Source organism: Corylus avellana, chromosome 11, assembly GCF_965113065.1.
Source record: "Corylus avellana chromosome 11, dhCorAvel1.hap1.2, whole genome shotgun sequence".
Taxonomy (NCBI): domain Eukaryota; kingdom Viridiplantae; phylum Streptophyta; class Magnoliopsida; order Fagales; family Betulaceae; genus Corylus; species Corylus avellana.
The window spans coordinates 17,593,332-17,612,586 of NC_142500.1; the positions used below are offsets into that span (position 1 = coordinate 17,593,332).

At 34.6% G+C, this 19,255-nt stretch overlaps 2 protein-coding genes across 2 annotated transcripts; both read left to right on the forward strand.

The window, feature by feature from the left end:
- The first annotated feature begins 6,335 nt into the window (after nt 1–6,335).
- Nucleotides 6,336–10,161, forward strand: LOC132164926 (G-type lectin S-receptor-like serine/threonine-protein kinase At1g67520). Its single transcript, XM_088511502.1, has 7 exons — nt 6,336–7,602; nt 7,710–7,823; nt 7,915–8,114; nt 8,195–8,405; nt 8,502–8,739; nt 8,815–8,965; nt 9,090–10,161. The coding sequence occupies exons 1-7, from the start codon at nt 6,438–6,440 to the stop codon at nt 9,393–9,395; spliced, it is 2,385 nt and encodes a 794-aa protein (XP_088367628.1). The 5' UTR covers nt 6,336–6,437; the 3' UTR covers nt 9,396–10,161.
- A 1,502-nt stretch (nt 10,162–11,663) lies between these two features.
- On the forward strand, nt 11,664–18,478 carry LOC132164927 (Sterile alpha motif (SAM) domain-containing protein). The gene is made up of 6 exons (XM_059575447.2): nt 11,664–12,044; nt 14,430–14,491; nt 14,599–14,861; nt 16,240–16,314; nt 16,426–16,488; nt 18,120–18,478. Exons 1-6 carry the CDS (start codon nt 11,941–11,943, stop codon nt 18,162–18,164), a joined length of 612 nt encoding a protein of 203 aa, XP_059431430.2. The 5' UTR covers nt 11,664–11,940; the 3' UTR covers nt 18,165–18,478.
- Nucleotides 18,479–19,255: the final 777 nt, after the last annotated feature.

Sequence of the window (19,255 nt, forward strand, 5' to 3'; positions counted from 1 at the left end):
CTCTTGTGCAGACATGTCGGAAAAAAAAAAGTTATATAATTAAGGAGTATAACTAATTATTTGCCAAGTATAAAACTAGCTAGCTACCCAAATTTTAATGGTTATATTAATAGGGCATAAGATTGAATCTCCCCCAAATCAAATACCTATTTTCCAAATTAGGATGATATTTTCTTTTAATAAAAACCCTAGTTCAAACAAATTATAGCCGCCCATGGTTATTAAAGTCGATCTCTACGTGTAAATTTTGAAATTCTATTTTTAAATAAAGCTCTTAATTAAATTGCATCAATCAAATTTAACTCATTTAAGACAAAATCATTCATTCGCTCTTTATTAATTCTCGCAACATTTTCCAAATACACCATACCCAATTAAATTTGCAAACAGGTGAACAAAAGATCAGACTGCAGGTCTTTTGCTTTTACACCAAAAAAAACTCTGTGAATGGCGATGATGGAGCCTTTTTACTCAAAAGTCTTTGCTAAATGCTTGGCAAACGGATGATAAAAACAAAAACCCCTTTCATTTTCCCATTTCGTACTTGTTCAACACAATAGGTAGTCAGACCAAAACTAAAATTTTAGGGAATTATCAAATAATTTGTACTGTTTTTCAAATTTTCAATTGAAGCAATATCTTTCAAAATTACAATCTAGTATTTTGTATTTTTAAGAAAAAAAAAAACAAATTATGTAATTTTTGGTGCAGAAGGGTTACAATATAATACAATTGTTAGAGAGGTACATCAGTGATGATACAAAGACTTAGAGCATGTTTAAGATTGCGTTTGAGAAATAGAGTTTTTAAGTCAAAATGAATTTTTTGGTAAAAGCTTCATTTTTAAGCTTTTGCCAAAAGTGCATTTTGGCCATTTTTACGCTTTTTAGATTCTTAAAAGCGTTTTTAATTTTTTTACCAAACGAATATTTTTTTCTTCAAACGATCTTTTTGAATATTAAAAATACTTTTAAATGCCTTAAACACAATCTCAAGCTTATCCTTAATTTTAATTGTTGAGAAGTCTCCCTCTTCATCCAATAATGCAAGTGTAGGTGAACTTTCTATTTTACTTTTTCTTTGATTCCTTTAAACGCAATCTCAAGCTTATCCTTAATTTTAATTGTTGAGAAGTCTCCCTCTTCATCCAATAATGCAAGTGTAGGTGAACTTTCTATTTTACTTTTTCTTTGATTCCTTTCGTACTAAATCATGGAGCAGCTAGAGTCCACCATTGTTGGCCTCATTCAAGTAAGCCAACGGAATCCAATGCTCTCTCTCTGTCTCTTTACCAGGAAAAACAAAACAGAAGAAAGACAAAGAAACAAAGGAAATTAAGAAAAAGATTTCCACAATCCAATAAAGTCTGTCACCACCACTTTCTCTGTCTCATCAACACCTCTCTCCACTACTTTTTAAGGCTATTGACTATTCAGTATGGAATAGGAAATGAAATGGAAAGGAGATGAGCCGGTAAAAGGGTAAAATTATCAATTTTACCCTTTCTTAAAATAACTAATCGTTCCTCTCAATTTTAATTTTAATTTTTTTCTTTTTTACATGTCCGTGTGAGAAGGGTAAAAAAAATTTGAACTAGTAACTACCATTTCATAAGGTGTAGTTCCAATCGATTGAGCTACCTTTTGAGGACAATTCTATTTCTTTTGAGATGGAGATGATCATTCTTCGTTGAGTGTGCACCCAAAAAAAAAAAGAAAAAAAAAAAAGAGTTTTACACTTCTCCAACAACATGCAATAGCTAAAATATTGCGGGAAAAAAGTGCAATTCTTATTTTAGTTATTTTTTTGGAAACTTCACCTCGGACTCTCGAACTATTATGCGTTTTGAGAAGACTTTTTTAAATTTTAAAAACTCTCAATTTCACTTTGTGAACTTTTTTTTTTGACATGTCCGCACAAGAGGGGGGAGGGGGATTCGAACTAGTGACTTTCGCTTCATTAGGTGTGGTCCCAGCCGATTGAACTACCTCTTTGGAACACCTTGTGAACTATCAATTTAACGCAATGTACCCCTCTATTAGTATTTAAACGTTAAAAGTACTAAAATGACTATTATAATACTCATAAATTTTCAATTTAATGCAATATATTACATCAGTTTTTACACGTTAAAAGTGATAAGATAACCATATGAATTTGAAATTAAAAATTAAAAATTAAAAAATAATAATAAAGTTATTATAAAAAAATTAATCACAAGGTGACCCAACCGTGGGTCACCTTGTGACCATTTTTTTTCTTCATTTTTTCATTTTAAACAAAAAAAAAAAAGAAAATTGAGGGGTAATTTTATCTTTTTATGGTTTTCGTTAGGGTTTAATGGCAAAAATTGACGAAGGGGCGCAAATTGCATCAACTTGAAAGTTGGAGGGGTGAAATTGAGAGTTTTTAAATTTAAGGGGTTCTTTTCAAAACACATGATTATTCAATAGTCCTTTGTGAAGTTTTCTTATATATATTTTTTTTATATGCACCTTAATATATTCTCTAGCTACTTGCTTTTAAATATTAATCTCTTTTTAATTATATTCTATTTTTCATATTTTCATTTGAATGAGAGACGAATGGTGGGAACAATTTTTTATTTGGACATTGTGCTACAATAAATAGCAAGAAATTGTTATTTACTGTAGTTTCTATTTTTCATAGAGAAATACTAAACATCATAAGAAGTTGTTAAAATTGCTCATTTTTTAACTTCCAGTAGATTGGCTAGAAGTAAATAAGCACGATATTCAAATAAAAAATTGTTTCTCATCATTCCTCTCTCTTTCAAATAAAAATATGAAAAAGAGAAATTCTAGTACTACACATCCTAAATTTTAACTAATATTGATATTTTACCTAATATGTTGGAAATGCTATGTGTATGTGTAACTTAACATATTTAAACATGCCACTCTAAGGTTGGACAAACTAGTGTGTATATATATATATATATATATATATATATATATGTGTGTGTGCGCGCGCGCGTGATAATCACATATTTTATTAAAAATTCATGTGAAATTAAAAAATACATGTCAATCACAACTCTTAAAAACAAAAAAAAGATGTTTAACAAAGGGAGCATGTCTTATCCTGTCCTGTCCATTTTACCTAGTAATGCAATAATTTATGCGTCCTCCATGGGTAGTTTAATCGGCTGAGGACCATGTTTTATGAAACAAAATTTACTAATTTAAATCTCTTCTTCCCTCTCGTGCGAACATGTAAAAAAAAAAAAAACAATAGTTTGTGCAAAGAAACATCACAAGCTCACAAAGAGCAATTCACCAATCCCAATTACCTAATTTTTTTGTGGAGGATCAGGTCGCAATGATGCTACTTCAATTTGTAATGGTCTGTTTGGTCACCTCTTCATTTTAACAAACGCATTTTTATGCTTTTATGCGAACCCAACAACAATAGGAAACTCACTCATTATACTGACCTTTGAATTTATTTGTTGACACTTATTAAGCTAATTGATCTTACTCCACTTGTTTTTCAATAAAACCTATATAATTTTATAGATATATTTTGATACTATCAAAACCCAACATGCAAACGCATATTACCACTCCGGTTGTTATGGACTTGTGAAAAGACTTAAAATATGAATTGTGAAAATCTTTTCCTTGAATGGGCTCCATAGCCTCCATGGCCATGTGATTTACGGAGACTGCATAATTGGCCACATTCAAGTAACCAACAGAATCCAAAACTCTCTATCTTTACCAGGAAAAAAAGAAGAAAGACAGAAAAAGATTTCTACAATCCAATAAAGTCGATCATCAGCACCAGTTGTCGTTGTAGGCCATACTTTGTATATCAATTTGCTCCATTTATTTGAAATATTTAAACAAATAGTCGGTCAAACAAGTAATTTCGGACGTTGCTTGGGAAAAAACAGAGAAGAATTGATTGAAGGATGTTGGATGGGAATTGCAAACAGGTGCACAAAACATCAGACTGCAGGCCTTCTTTTGCTTTTACACCAAAAATTTAAACCCCTTTCATTTTCGCATTTCGTACTCTGTTCAATACAATAGGTAGTCAGAATAAAACTAACACAATAGCTAGAGTCCACCATTGTTGACCTCATTCAAAGTAAGCCAACGGAATCCAAAGCTCTCTGTCTCTTTACAAAGAAACAAAAGCTATAGCTATGTTTGGCAAGGAAAGAGCCCCGCATTGTAGTTGAAACGGCACTGTTTCAGCTACAGTGCGGGCTGACACGTGGTTGACTTTTTCATTCAAATTAATTTTTTTTTTTTTTAAGCAAAATATTAATAATAAAAAAAATAAAAAAAAATAAAAACAGGAGAACGCTGGGGTGGTTCCAGCCACCCCCATGCCGATTTGGGGGTAGTCCGGCCACCCCTTGGCCAAAAAAAAAAAGAAAACGGGTGCATTTGGGGGTGGCCGGACCAACCCCAAGGGGCTGGGGTAGTTTCGGCCATCCCATACTGGCCGTATGGGGTGGACAGAGCGCAGCTGTTGCAAAAAAGTTAGAAAAATTAGATTTTTTATTTTCTATTCAATACCGGGAATGGGTACTAAGGGAGAAAATTACAAGAAAATAAAAAATAATGATGACAGAGCTATTTTTAGAATAGTTGAAAATTGGTCAAATAAATGACTCGGCTTATCAAAGCAACGGAGACCGCTAAAATAGGCTCGTGCTCTAAAATCATGTTAAACTACCACTTATCTTAATAGTTTAAGCTGATAACAAGATCGAGATAAATTTAATCAATTTATTCAGAGCAAAGCTTCTTTGGATTCTAGTGTCCATCTTGCGTGTTTATATATATATATATATATATATATATATATATATATACACACGTTGTTGAGTTGGCATGCTCTATCTACCTTTAATTAAAAAAAAAAAAAAAAAAAAAAAAAAGCCAACTTAGCAGAGATGTACGCGAGAGCCAGAATGCAAACAAACATTTCTAAACCAATTACACTTTATGAAAACCAACCCTCGTAATTTAAATTAGCATTAAAAGAAATCCAATAGGTGCTATAAACCAAATTCTCAAAATTAATTTGACATTTTCATCATTTTCCAACCCTACCCGAACGCTAGATATCTTCTTGGAATGTTCGAGGCTAACCCTAAGCCAAACATCTAATATATATTTTCCTTAACCATTCAAGACTAACCCTATTCTGAGCATTCGACATTTGCTTGAAATGTTCGAAGTTAACCCTAGGCAAACGCTCGACCTATGCCTCGAACATGGCACACCTTGACTTGAAGAGTGGTCAAGTAATTCAGGCTTGGATCGAATATAATTCGCAGGTGAATGATCTAGATGTAAAGGTTGCACAGAGTAATTCTAGGTGGTCTACTTGTGTCCTATTAAGAATGATGATGTGGCTATTAAATTCACCATTTGGCTTGTGATTGATCATTATTAAATTTTGATCAAATAGTGGTTTTAATAGCCACATCATTCTTAGTATGGCACAAGTAGGCCACCTAAAATTACTCGGTTGCGCAGGACTCAGGTAGACCGAGGTCTATACTTTTGTCCTATACAATGAATCTGTCGGATATTCTTCAAGAATCGATGTACATCGGGTTTTCTTGAATTGTTATAGCTCTTTCAAATAAATATATGATTCATCAACATATTTGATTTATATTATTTCCACATGTATTTGACTTGTACATTAATAATACTTTACCTCTCCGTTGCTAGTATTTGGCTTGGAATTTATCGTAATTTTAGTCTATTCTCTTTTAAGTACTTGGCATTTTTATATTAATTTTTTTTTTTTTTTTAGTTAAGTAGTGATTTAACATGGTATGAGAATCAAAATTTTTGAGTTCCAATATTGACTTTGTCAAATTCACTCTTAATTTTAATTAAATATTTTACATGTTGTGCCTCACCTATTAAAAAAGAGTTTGTATGTAGGCTATAGCAACTCATTCATTATCTGGAATTTTAGCTAAAGATCATAGTAAAAAGTTTCAAAACGTGTAGATCATTGCTGTTATACAGCGGAGAAAACGATATAATTCATTTATTTTTTAATTATTTTTTAACCATCTTCATAATGAATAAATAAATTTATCATTGAATCTACATGAAATTCACTTGATTTCACAAATAAAAATAAAAAATAAAAAAATATTAACATAAATCATTTCGGCGGTATATAATAAAAGGGCGTCGACCAAATAATGCAACGTCATCGTGAATAAAAATCCATCTCGTCTTTTTGTGTAATTAATTTCTTCGTCAGTTGGCGTGGTTGTTCAATACTAGGGCCAAAGGCTTTCTGCCACGTACCAAAGATGTCAAGGCAAGGAAAAAACGAGCTTTGACCCGAGTGTAGGTAGCGTGTAGAACATCAACACATGAAAACTATTAAGCAAATTAACACCAAACTGAAATCTGTTCCCAGCAATGGCTAGCCTGAAATTCCTTCTTACTCCAATATTTCTCTCCGTTTTGTCATGTTGGTGTCTTGGAAATTCAGGGCCACAACTTTCTCATGCTCAGATCACACACACCAATGACACCATCAAACCTGGTGAAGAGCTTGGGTACTCACAGCACTTGGTTTCAAATGATGGGAGATTTCAATTAGGCTTCAACAGCACTAATCTGGCTGGTGGATATTTAGCAATATGGTACACCAATGATGATTACGAATCTAAGGTATGGATTGCTAACCGAGGCACCCCTATACAAATTAATAGTCAACTATTTCTCACAATTGACACAGACGGCCTATTGAAGATTGTGCATGATGGAGAAGGGAGCCCAATTGTATTAAATGCCAATGAAGCAGCACCAAACTCCACTGCTACTCTAGAAAACTCGGGCAACTTTATAGTGAAAGAGTTGAATTCTGATAGAATCTTATGGCAAAGCTTTGATCATCCGACAGACACACTTCTTCCTGGTATGAAACTAGGCGTCAACTTAAAAACACGGCAAAAATGGATGCTTACTTCATGGGTAACTGACAAAATTCCTGCCCCTGGAGGCTTTTCTCTTGAATGGGACCTTATGGAAAATGGGACAGGACAGTTGGTCATGAAACACCGAGGGAATATGTATTGGGTTAGTGGGGTTGGGAGCAATTCGGATTTTGAGAATGTTGGTACGATGACTTCAGATTGGCGCTATTACAATTTTAGTTATGTTTCTAATGAGACTGAGAGATACTTCAATTATTCTTCTCCAAATATGAGTGTTTCGAGGTGGGTCTTGGGCTCAGACGGGTCCCTTACAGATAACCCAAAAGATATTTTTGTGAGAAGTGGTATGTGTTTTGGTCATTCCTCTAATCGTGGGTGTGCACAGAAAAATACATCCACTTGCAGGAATAGCAATCAAATGTTCGTGAAAAAACTTGGTTCTTTTTCTCCAACGGCACCATCTCGTTTGGATGTCAATTCGAGTATCAGTATTGGGGATTGTTGGGCTCAATGCTCGAGCAATTGTTCCTGTTCTGGTTTTGGTACGGTTTACATTAATGAAACTGGATGCCGGTTCTACACTAGTCAATTTGAAGAAGATCAACTTGGCAATAGAGAACAGTTTTATGTTCTGATCAAAACTGGTAAGCACCCCCCACCCACAACCCCGCAGCTGCGCGTGATTTAGTGAGTTTTTTTTTTTTCTATGAAACGTTTGTGCTAAGTTAGTACTTCATAAACTTTTGAGTAGGAGATAAGCCCAGCATCAGAAAAATCAAATGGTGGATATGGATCCTAGCAACAGTGGCTGCTTTAGTTGTAATCTTGGGATTCTTAAGTTTTTTGTGGAGGAAAAAAATCCAACGTAAGATTTTAGCTACTAATTAAATAGAAGATCAATTAATTTATAAAGTCAGATAAAGATTGAGTTTAACTATGAATATTTTGTGCAACAGGGGAGCAGGAAAGCAGTGAGGAAGCTACATTACTCGAATTGACGACTTCAAACAGATTTGGAGACGCAAATGAGATTAACAATGATGGGAAGAAAGGTCATGATTTTAAAGTATTCAGTTTTGCGTCCGTTGTAGCTGCCACGGACAACTTTTCTATTGAAAATAAACTTGGACAAGGTGGTTTTGGTCCTGTATATAAGGTAAGGCTTGGTTCACTACAATTTCCATTGTGCTTTTATTAACAAGTTTAAAGCTCTCCCTTATAAGTACTCTAATTCAGGGAAAATTACCCGAGGGACAAAAGATAGCTGTGAAGAGACTTTCTAAAAGTTCTGGACAAGGATTAGTGGAGTTCAAGAATGAGCTTATACTAATTGCAAAACTCCAGCACATGAATCTTGTTAGACTTTTGGGTTGTTGTGTTAATAGAGATGAAAAGATGTTGATCTATGAATACATGCCCAACAAAAGCTTGGACTTTTTCCTCTTTGGTTTGCCATGCTACATCTCTTTCATTTGTTCAAATTACTTTGAATCTTTAATTGTAACTTAAGGACGTACTAATTGTCTATACATACTCTTTCTAGATCCAAAGAAAAGGGAGCTTTTGGATTGGAAGCGACGTTACAACATCATTGAAGGCATTGCTCAAGGACTTCTTTATTTGCATAAATACTCTAGACTAAGAATTATTCATAGAGATTTAAAAGCAAGTAACATCTTGCTTGATGATGACATGAATCCTAAAATATCGGATTTTGGCATGGCCAAGGTTTTTGGTCGCAACGATGCTGAAGCTAATACAGGGAAAGTAGCTGGAACACCGTAAGTAGACACTCACTTGTTATGTCCCTACTTTACCCTCAAAAACTAAAATCTTCCTTACATTATTGGTTGCAGTGGTTATATGTCACCAGAGTATATCATGGAAGGAAATTTTTCAGAGAAGTCAGATGTATACAGTTTTGGAGTTCTAATATTGGAGATTGTTAGTGGCCAAAAAACTAGAGGCATTTATCATCCTGAACGCCCCATGAACTTAGTAGGATATGTAAGTAGCTAGGCTAAATCTCATATTTATCTTTTTGCTTTGTACTTGTTAATACTATCAAGCTTGGGTTCTAAATGATCAAATTGAACTGGAAAATAAATTGTGGGACATGGGTTGGTTGCAGGCCTGGGAATTATGGAGAGAAGATAGAAGTTTGGAACTAATGGATTCGACTCTGGTTGAATCCTATTCTACACTCCAGATTTTGAGATGCATTCATGTGGGTCTCTTATGCGTACAAGAGTTTGCGGCGGATAGGCCAACTATGTCTGATGTTATCTCTATGCTTACCAATGAAACTATGTCACTTCCTACTCCAAAACAAATAGCATTTTCTGCTCAAAGACAATTGATAGAGACAAATCTACCTAGCAATGAACGGGAAAGTAGTTCAGCAACTATAACCATTTCAGAGATGGATCCCCGATAAATAGAGGGTGAAAGAAATGTTTCTGTGTGTTGTGGTAAAGCATTTTTTGATATTTTAATGTGCTATGATATTGTTTTTGTGATTTTCCAAAACTGATAAATATTCCAGTTTTGATACATGGAATGCTTTGAGAAATAAACAGGGGTGTGTGGATTGGTGGCAACTAATACCAAAACATGCTTTTATTCTTTGGTTGGCAATGAAAAATGCATTAACCACAGGTGATAAATTGTTGAGGTGGGGTTATCACGAGGACACAAAATGTATGTTTTGCCGGCATGTTATAGAAGACAGGGATAACTTGTTTTTTAGCTGTAGCTATAGTGGTAGAATTTGGAGAAATGTTATGAAGTTGTGTGCTGTTGAAGACCATTGTGTATATTGTTGAAGAAGGGCTGAAACAGTGGAGGAAGAAGGTTTTCAAAGCTTTTGTTTGTAGGCTTGCGTATGGATCTATTGTGTATCATATTTGGAGAAACAGAAATGATATTAAGCATGCAAATTATCCCCTGACTGAGGACCAATTTCAGCAGAAAATAAAGTTGAAGGTTAGAGTCTGCATTATGAGCAAGTAAATTTAGGAGGACATGCAACGGGTAATGTACAAATTTGCTACAATTGGGGGATTGATGCCGGATCCTGGTATAGTTTTGCCTTTGTTTGTTCTATGTTTTGATATAGTTTGTTGCTGAGTGTTTTGAGATTTTGAAGTATGTTTCAAAATCTTGATTTCTGCTGGTCTAATGCAAAATTATAAATTATACGAGTAATGCTAAAAGGAAGACTCATATTCTCTTTGTGTCATCTCAAAATTAATGTAGCTTTTAAATTCACTGTTAAATTTGTGATAGTAGCTGTTATAAAATTGTTACTGATTCATCAAAAAAACAAAAACAAAAAAGGATGCTATTTACAAAAAGTGTGATGAACAATTAGTATGCGGTAGGGAAATACAATTGTCATCCTATATAAAATGAGACTCTGGTTATTTGTCTGTTAAAAAAAAATTGTCATCTTACTCAGAGTGATGAAGCCACTTTGAGCCATAATAAAATATCAAAGCATAACTATATTGAATACTGTGCAGCTGTAATTTGCTTCTCGACTCTTTCATAGTTGGTCCTGCAGATTCTTGGAATGCCATTGCTTATGCTAATATATATATATATATATATATATATATATATATATATATATATGCTTTGGTACAAAAATAGAGCTCCAAGTTATTAAATTTTGATTTAGGAGATTTGTGCTATCCTAAAAGGTTAGTCCTATATTGAAAATATTAATTGTTTACATTGTTGAGTTGGTGAATTCATGGGTGTTAAGTATCATATTAGTTCTTTAGTAGGTGAGATTGTGTTAATAAGTGACTTTAAAAGGCTATAGTTGCAATTTTACTATTCATTTTAGAGTAATAACACAAATATGGCTAAAGTTTTTCTGAAGTCGTTACAAATGGTATTTGAGCAACCTAACAACACCATAAATGCTATACATCCAACCCCCACCCCCCCCAACCCAAATCACATTCTCTTAAAACTTATGTGACATGATCTCCTATAGCATTTGGTGCATGAAGATTAGCTTTATTTTTTATTAGAAGATCATACCACATAAACTTTAGAGAAATGAGAGGGGATGGGAGGGAGGGAATAGGTAATAAATATAATTACTCGATGTTATACTCATGAGTGCTAAGTCTTTATGAGTATATGTACACATGTATATTTAATTTTGGGTTATTTATACTTTGCCCCCTTAAACTACTACTATATTTACACTTATACTTTTAAATTTTAACAAATTGCAACGCTCTCCCCCAAACTACTATTTTGTTACAAGTAGGTTAATTATGGATGAAAAATGTGTTGGTTTGATGTGAAATTATGTTGGTTTCTCAAAATACTCCAATTTTAAAATGTACTCAATTGCAAAAATATGCAATTATAACAAATATGAAACTCACAATTTTAAAAGAATTCATGCATAGCACAACAAGAAGATGACGAGCCACCCTTCAATTTGGGAATGGTTGAGAGCCACCCCTTTTGTTAAGGCAAGCCACCTCCTTTGTAGAAATCTTATTGGGATGAAGCAGAATCTACTTCTACTCATGTCAAAGTGAAAAATAAAAAATAAAAAATGGACCAACCAATAATTTATCTTTGAACCAATTTATAAATTCACATGTGAGTGGAAAAAAAAAAAGTAAAAAGAAAAGGAACAACCAAAACAAAAACGCTGCGTTTTACAGTTGGCTTAGGCCTGATTCCTCTTTCTCTCTGTCTCTTTGCCCTTCAGAATTCCCTTTCCAAAACAAATTTCCCTGGACTTCAATTCCTTTTATATTTCTCTCTATCGCCGGAATTCAAACTATTATTACCTCTGATTAGACTCCCAAAAGAGGGGTTTAATTAGGGTTTTTTATTTCCCCTTTTCCTCTCCACGATTGAAAATCTTTTTCTTCTGCTGCTTTCCCCGATTACGTTTAGGGTTAGCGTTAGGGTTTCTTGTATCTCTTTAACTAGTAAGGAATAAGATGTATGCTGATCGAGTGGAGGCTGAATCCAAAAGGTCAATAAAGGACCGACTCAATGGGGCCTCCATTGGTGATAATCGACGGCGACAGCTCACCGGCAAGAGGTTCGTTTTTTTCGCTTTCTTCTGTTTCCAAGAAAAAGTGTTCCCTCTTTCTCCGTTTAACAATTCACTTTACTATGTAGTGTTGATGGTCTAAAGGTGTTTAGCTTCACGCTGATTCGGATTGGTAGCCTAGGCATGTAGGCTTGTAGTCTTTGATGGTTTATGTATACGATTTTTCTTTTTTTTGGATTGGAAGCTGGGCTTATACTAGAATTCGAATCTCAATGTTAATTTTGATGTAGGTTTTCTAATTATGGTGAAAATCGAGAAAGAAATGCATTTGACTGTAATAATGCAATTGCCTTCATGACTTTGCTGACTGTGTGGCTGTCTTTTATTTGTTTTAAAGACCAAAATCATAAGGATTCCTATGCTCTTTCTAGCTAGGTGTTTTCTTTTGTATGCTTCCAGTGTATTTAGGGGTGCCTTTATGCTTTTAATAAAATTGTTGGATTACTTATCAAAGAAAAAATATAAGGATTCCTGTGATAGTCTCTCATAATGATGCCGTCAAAATGTCCGTTGAGAAGTTAACTTTTGAGTTTCCTAGTCTTGAATCTGTTTATTGTTTCCGGAATGGTTCAAATTCCCTGGATCTGCAACTGCAAAGATCAGTTGGTTGGAAATCTGGGAACTGTTGTGCATCACATAATGAAGTAATGTCATAAAGTTTCTTGTTCACCAATTTGTTAACTCTCCCTCCCTCGCAGAACTCAAATCCTTTGATCCAAGAGTGTCTGAGAACTTTGTTTTTGTTTGAATATGGTTATTCACACACGCAGGGAGAGAGGGAGGGACAGAGAGAGTCTGGTCAAAGGCCTAACATTGCCTTGATGCACCTCCACAAAGCGTGAGTCTGTCTTGAGTAATCTAGATGGGAAGTTGGAATCCTTCCATAACAGTTTCAAGCTTAGTTAGAAACCTTCCATTTGGTATTGCAAACCTACTTTTAGGGTACGTTTGGCATGCTGAATAAACCCTTCTTTGGTTAGTTTATTATTCCTAGGAATAGCTATTCCACAGAATGAGGACTAGTTATTTCTCTCAAAAAGAAGAGGAATGGCTATTCCTTTCACCCATTGATTTAATTTTACACAAAAGCCTTCTTAGAGAATGACAAAGAAAAATTGAACAGAGAAAACCACTGTGTCAATCGTCTAGTCCCTCCCATATCTTTGTGCATGTGTGTGTATAGAACATAAATCCTTTGTGGCATCAACATAGTTATAGAACGTGAATTGGCATAAAATGATCTTTCTTTGTGTCTTCGGATTGGGTCTCTTAGTCGACTTTGAGTCTCTCTGCTATGTCGCTCTAGTTACTGTCCATGGAGAAATGGAGAAGATTCTGTCATCGCCAATGCTTGTCTTTTCCTTTTTGCATCTTTGTTTCCATCTTTGGTTATGCGTGTAGCTCATACGCTATTTAGGTGCTGAGAATATGGAAGAAAAGAAAAGAAATGAAATAAAAATTCTTAAGTTGAGAATTTCATTTGGGTGTGCCATATACAACGATTTTGGCATATCATATTTTGTTTTCTTGTTTTTGCTTGTATACTTGTCTATCGATGCAAACAAGAACAAGTGAAACGATAAGTTTAGCAATCAAATAGAGGTTTAATGAAAGTGTATTTTGTTTAGGAACTGTATGTTTGTGTAACTGGAACTGAAAGGAGCTTATGCAAATTGTTGCACAAATTTGGATTAAAGATTTAAAACAGATGCTGCTCGTTGGACCAATGAATTTAGAACTTTTACTTTTGTCATAGTGAAGTCCATAAAAATGTAAATTAGAATTGTACTATAATGATGTTTTAGAAAATTTGATTATAATTTGATTCTAGTCACCCGTGTATTGCATTGTACCAAACATTAGAATCTACATTCAGGGTTCTATTCTAGCATTACAACCAAACTAATGAATAGAAATAACTACTCCATTCTAACTTCTTTCATTACCAGTAATAGCTATCCATTTTCCTGATAAAATAGTCATTCTGCATACCAAACATGCCCTTATTAGATACTTTTTAATTTTAATTTTTAATTTTATTTTTTATAAATTACTTTATTGGATACTCTTAACCAAACATTAGATTGTACTTTTTTCTAGAAAGGTCAAGAGAAACTCTGTGCGTACACTCTCTTGGATTTATCGTAGACATTGCCGGTTGCCTTTGTAGTTGGTAGTCTATAAGTTTCCTCTGTTGGATGGTAGTGTCAACATTACTTGTTCAAGTGGAAATTAATTATATTAGATAATATCCTCCCTTCTTAATTCCCCTTCCAACAGTATCTTCTGGATTTTTGTTCTAAATGGTTGATTTCTCTTAATTTATTGAGGCAAAAAATTTTAATAATCGAGTCAATGACATATCTTTTGCAGGCAGAGGCAAGATGACAAGTGGGAACATGATCTTTATAACAATGATGAACACCAAATTTCAAGTATGGATTGTCTCTGAGCTATAACATGCAACTAAAGCTTTCTCTATTGTGGGATATCACTAAATCTTCTTTATGTGGTTTTGACTGGGTTCTAATGGCTTTTGAAGGCCACAAGGTTGGGGCTCGAGATCTCCGTTTCAAGCTCCAAAAGAAGAATCTCCAACAAGCATCTCAAAGTGGGTCTCTTTCAGGTGTTAGGGATCTACGTGAAAAGTTATCTGGCGTGATTAATACACAACCATTGAACATTGATTCCTCAAAGCCAAAACTGGAAGCTCTTAGACCAGCCAGGAAAAGTATAGTTGTTGAGGCTGCAACTGATGTCAAAAAGGCCACGAATTCTGCTCCTAGAAAAAAAGCTTCACAAAAGGCATGCCCTTTTTCATTTTATTTCAATTTATCCACTCACTATAGGTGTTAAGTTATTTTTTTGTGCATCTTTTGGTGGTAGTTGCAATTTGAACTCTATTGGGATGGAATATTAGGTCAATGCTTCTTATCTTCATATGGTTGGGATTTGTACACGCATTATTGCATGATACATGTTTTTAAGTATTTTAATGTTGTCCTACATGCATCATTTGGTACAAATACATCAGACCAGGATGTATATGAGCTTTTTTTTTTTCTTTTTTTTTTTTTGGTTTTATGTGTGAGGTTCGGGGAGGAGTAGGGACAGAATAGTTTTTTAATTGGCAACTTGTTTGATTTTACATCATGTAGTTTTGCATTTTCACCAGGACTTGCTTTCAAATATATAGTCGATGCAGAATGAATTACATTGGGGTTGGTTGCCAATTGCAATGGTATGCTTTAAGGTATCTCAAGAAATACAGAGTGGAATAAAGGGTTTGGACTAAAGTATGGGGTGGGTATGAAGGTAGCTGCAAATATGGACAAAAAAAAGAAAAAGAGCAGCACTTTATAGTGAGAAGAATAACATGGGGACAATCGGAGATGTTATATTAGTTTCAGTGTATATATTATCATAGTCGTACTTAAGACCTATCATTGATGGGACGAGATACATTAGTTAGAAAAAAGAAATAAGACTGTTACTGCAAAACAGGAAAATGATGGGGTCGGGTCCACTTCTTGAACCTACCTTGCATAGTACACATTATTGCTAACAGGCTGAGCAAAGAAATTGTTATATCATCGTTAATGAACTATTAGGTCGAATCCCTGCCTCTTGGGGTAACAAATATGATTTTGCTGCTGTTTGGTGCCAGTGGTGGACTAAAACAGGGGGCAGGTTCTCTTATTACCTGCCAAACGAAGCTTCGTCAATATTATCTGTTAACATTAGATGATTTAAGACTAAATTCTTTGGTACTCAAGTAAAAATCAGAGACTAGGGGATCAAATCCAACTTTTATTATGGTTAAGCAATGACAGTCCTCCCACTGATAGCCCATCATCCAAGTGGGCTTTTCCAATGGTTCACATAATTTCAAAGCAATTGAAAAACATGGCATTTGTTATCATTATACCATGCACATTCTTTATTGCTTTATCAAATGGCTGAAAGGCCCTTGTTCGCATGAAAATAAGAATCTTTGGATCAAGCTGGGTGGGTGGAGGGTTAATCTGACTACCTTATCTTAGCACCTGGAATTCCAACTAGAAAGATATGTTTTTCTTTTTTTCTTTTTTTTCTTTTCCCCTACACAATTGAAGTGATCTAGTCTTTCAGTATATGCACAGACAAATACGCTATTTCTGAGCCCTGCTTTCTTATGGCGCAGGCTGGGACATCAGTGGATGAATTTCTGGACTCTTTGGGTCTCGACAAGTATACTATTACTTTTCAAGCAGAGGAAGTATGAAAATGTTTTTCTTCTTCCTGTTTGCAAAATTGTATACTTTCTTTGCTGTTTTATCTCTACTTTCTGAGTAGCCTTTAACTTTTAGACCCCTTTCTGTTTCTGCAGGTTGATATGACTGCTCTAATACACATGACTGATGACGACCTCAAGGCTTTAGGAATACCAATGGTAAGTCTAAATGAGACTAGGATACAACACAGTTTCATTTTCTTTCCCTTTTGTTTTGGTCCTTAGCAATATCTTAAGAGTTCTTCTCCTCCTCTCTCTCTCTCTCTCTCTCTCTCTCAATTTGTTTTTGATAAATAAAGAAGTCATCAAAAAGAAAAGCATGATATAGTGGCGGAACACTAATACACAACAAGTGTACAAGAGAAATATTTTAGAATTCTTTCCACTGACATTGGATATGTGGAACTGCTCTTGTACATATAAAGTAGTAGTGAAAATAAGTTTTGACTTCCCCTTGACTTCCCCCCCCCCCCCCCCCCCACAACTATCATCTTGTTCAAGACCAAGAAATCCAACTTTTGAAAATTATTCTGAAGAAGACCTAATTTCAACCTGCAAAATGGGAGTACAATTTTGTTGAAAGTAATTTTGAAAATACTAAGGCACCAAAAGTCTGGTGAAAAGCATACAATCCTAACCAATTTGGTTGAGGTCTTTTGGGTTTTAAGGTGGTTCAAATATGTTCCAGGTCTGCTAAAACTCCATCTAGATATGTGTTGTCCCAGCAATGTAATATAGTTTACGGAAGAATACATTTTCAGATTGGGTATTTTCTTCATTATCTTTTGTTTTGCCTTTAGTGTTTCAGTTTTGACCCCTGTTCCTTGTGAAATTCAAGCTGTTCTTTCTAACAGAAACTAGATCTGAAGTCAGGTTTTATAATCTTCAGACTTTATTTGGGTTGATCAGGGTCAACTAGTAGTTAGCTGTTACCTATTTTAGGTCAAATTGCTGCTAGTTCAGTTCTAATTAGGTTTAAGTTTAATTATGTTAGGGGTAATATTGTTGTTTCCAGATTTTCTGAAAACCAGAGGCCCATTAGTCTTGATTGTATGTTTTGGGGTCTTTTTCTATTTTTTTGTAATATTTTTCCAACTTGATTTAAAATACTTTTAACTTCTGTGTTTTACTTGGGAAACATAACCCTTGTAGGAAAAGGACTGGAAATTTGATGAATAAACTAATTTTGTTCTTTTGAGGTGTGACTCCTCTTTCTCTTCTCTCTTCTTCCCGGTGGTAAGACAACATCAAATTTCCCTTCTCTTTGGATTGTGTGACTCAATCCCTTTTCTTTTTTTTCCCTTCCTCTATTATTCTTCCTCCAAATTCCTTCCTGCATCATTCAGCCTTATGATCTCCCTTCTGTCCTTGCTTTGCCATTCTGAACAAGCACAACTTCGTTTTCCTGCTCAGCACATTCTAACACAGCCATCATATTTTGTTGCATATAATTGAACTGTAACATTTGAATCCTTATAGCTTTCCTCAATGGGCGATTCCTTTGAAGTGCTAGAACACATTCATATCTAATTCTCTTCTCTTCTCTTTTTATGGTAGTATTCACAGAAGTTGAGGGCACATATATACTAACTAAGTCTGGGTGAAGCATGGCTTTTCTGATGTAGTCTTTACTTTTACGAAGACAGTACCTTCCTTTTGTCTAACTCCATTGATATGTGGATATCATGTAAAATGCTTCAATAAACAACTCTTTCGTGTTTTTGTTGAACTGGTGGGAATGTTTCCCTGAGCTTGTCTAAGCTTTTTGTGTTTTACCATGGTGTTTTCAGGGTCCAAGAAAGAAGATACTTCTAGCGTTGGAATCAAGAGCCTGACATGTAAGAGGAGAGCAGGTTATTTTCCGGATATATTCCCTGTATCATTATATTCCTATGGCACTTGCATGTTAGCAGGCCTGTGTTTTGACTGCCAAGGGCTTGACATCTTTCTCTCTTCTTTTTCTTTTTCCTTTTTTTTTTTTTTAATTTTTTTAGTTTTTTTTTTTTTTTTTGTGGTCCCCCTTATGACTCTGGTTGTATTGCTGATAGAGTGGCTTCACCAAGCTCATTTTGATATTAAACCGATGGGAAATTATTAGCTTGCAAGGGAGGTAGGAATTTTAACGTAATGAATTTATTGGTTTCTTTTATGAAGTGTTTGGATTTTTCTCGTACATTGTGAGAATCAACTAAACTGATTAGGGATTGGGGATGACTAATTAAGACGATTTTCGATCCACACTACTTAATTCCTCAAATCCCCCATCCCATGAGAGGCTGACTTTGCTGCAGCTCTATTACCATTTATTCTCACATATTCATTTGTTTAATTAACTGCTGTGGAAATTGCATTTTCTATGATATGGATTATGGTGGAAACCTTTAATTTAATGATATTATGGTATTTGTTGATGATAGGGAAATGTTTCGGAACAATGCCAAAGACATGTTGATAAGATAGATTTTCTAATGTTTAAAAGCTCCTTGTATTTCCACAACTAAAAACAAGTAGTTAAAGAAAAAGGTTTTCATGGTCAATGCGAAATTATATCCCAAGTGAAGGAAAGGTATTTTGTTGAATTGTAGGGCATTTTTAAAGTTTATGCCCTTTCTTGCATATTGGGATTGGTTGCAATTCGGTGACCAAATTGTAGTCTGTTCAAACCCTAAATAAGAGAGGCTCGAAATGGATTTTACCTACTCGGATAGGTGAATTTAATTGAGTTCTCTCTTAATTAGGTGTTTGAAGAAATCCCAATCCCTTTTGCTGCCACCCTCACACTCTTACTCTTCCATGCCACAGCAGCCACCATACTATTTACCAACCTTTGTTGGATTTATTGATTTTAACATAAGAGTTTTGACGAAACTAACGTTAGCAAATTATGTTTAAAGTTTCAACTAAATAATTAAAAAAAAAATTGTTC

Coding starts and splice junctions, on each gene's coding strand:
- LOC132164926 (XM_088511502.1), top strand. CDS start 6,438: ATGGCTAGCCTGAAATTCCTTCTTACTCCAATATTTCTCTCCGTTTTG. Junction 8,406..8,501: donor CTTGGACTTTTTCCTCTTTG/GTTTGCCATGCT, acceptor TACTCTTTCTAG/ATCCAAAGAAAAGGGAGCTT. Junction 8,966..9,089: donor CCATGAACTTAGTAGGATAT/GTAAGTAGCTAG, acceptor GGTTGGTTGCAG/GCCTGGGAATTATGGAGAGA.
- LOC132164927 (XM_059575447.2), top strand. CDS start 11,941: ATGTATGCTGATCGAGTGGAGGCTGAATCCAAAAGGTCAATAAAGGAC. Junction 14,492..14,598: donor TGATGAACACCAAATTTCAA/GTATGGATTGTC, acceptor TGGCTTTTGAAG/GCCACAAGGTTGGGGCTCGA. Junction 14,862..16,239: donor GAAAAAAAGCTTCACAAAAG/GCATGCCCTTTT, acceptor CTTATGGCGCAG/GCTGGGACATCAGTGGATGA.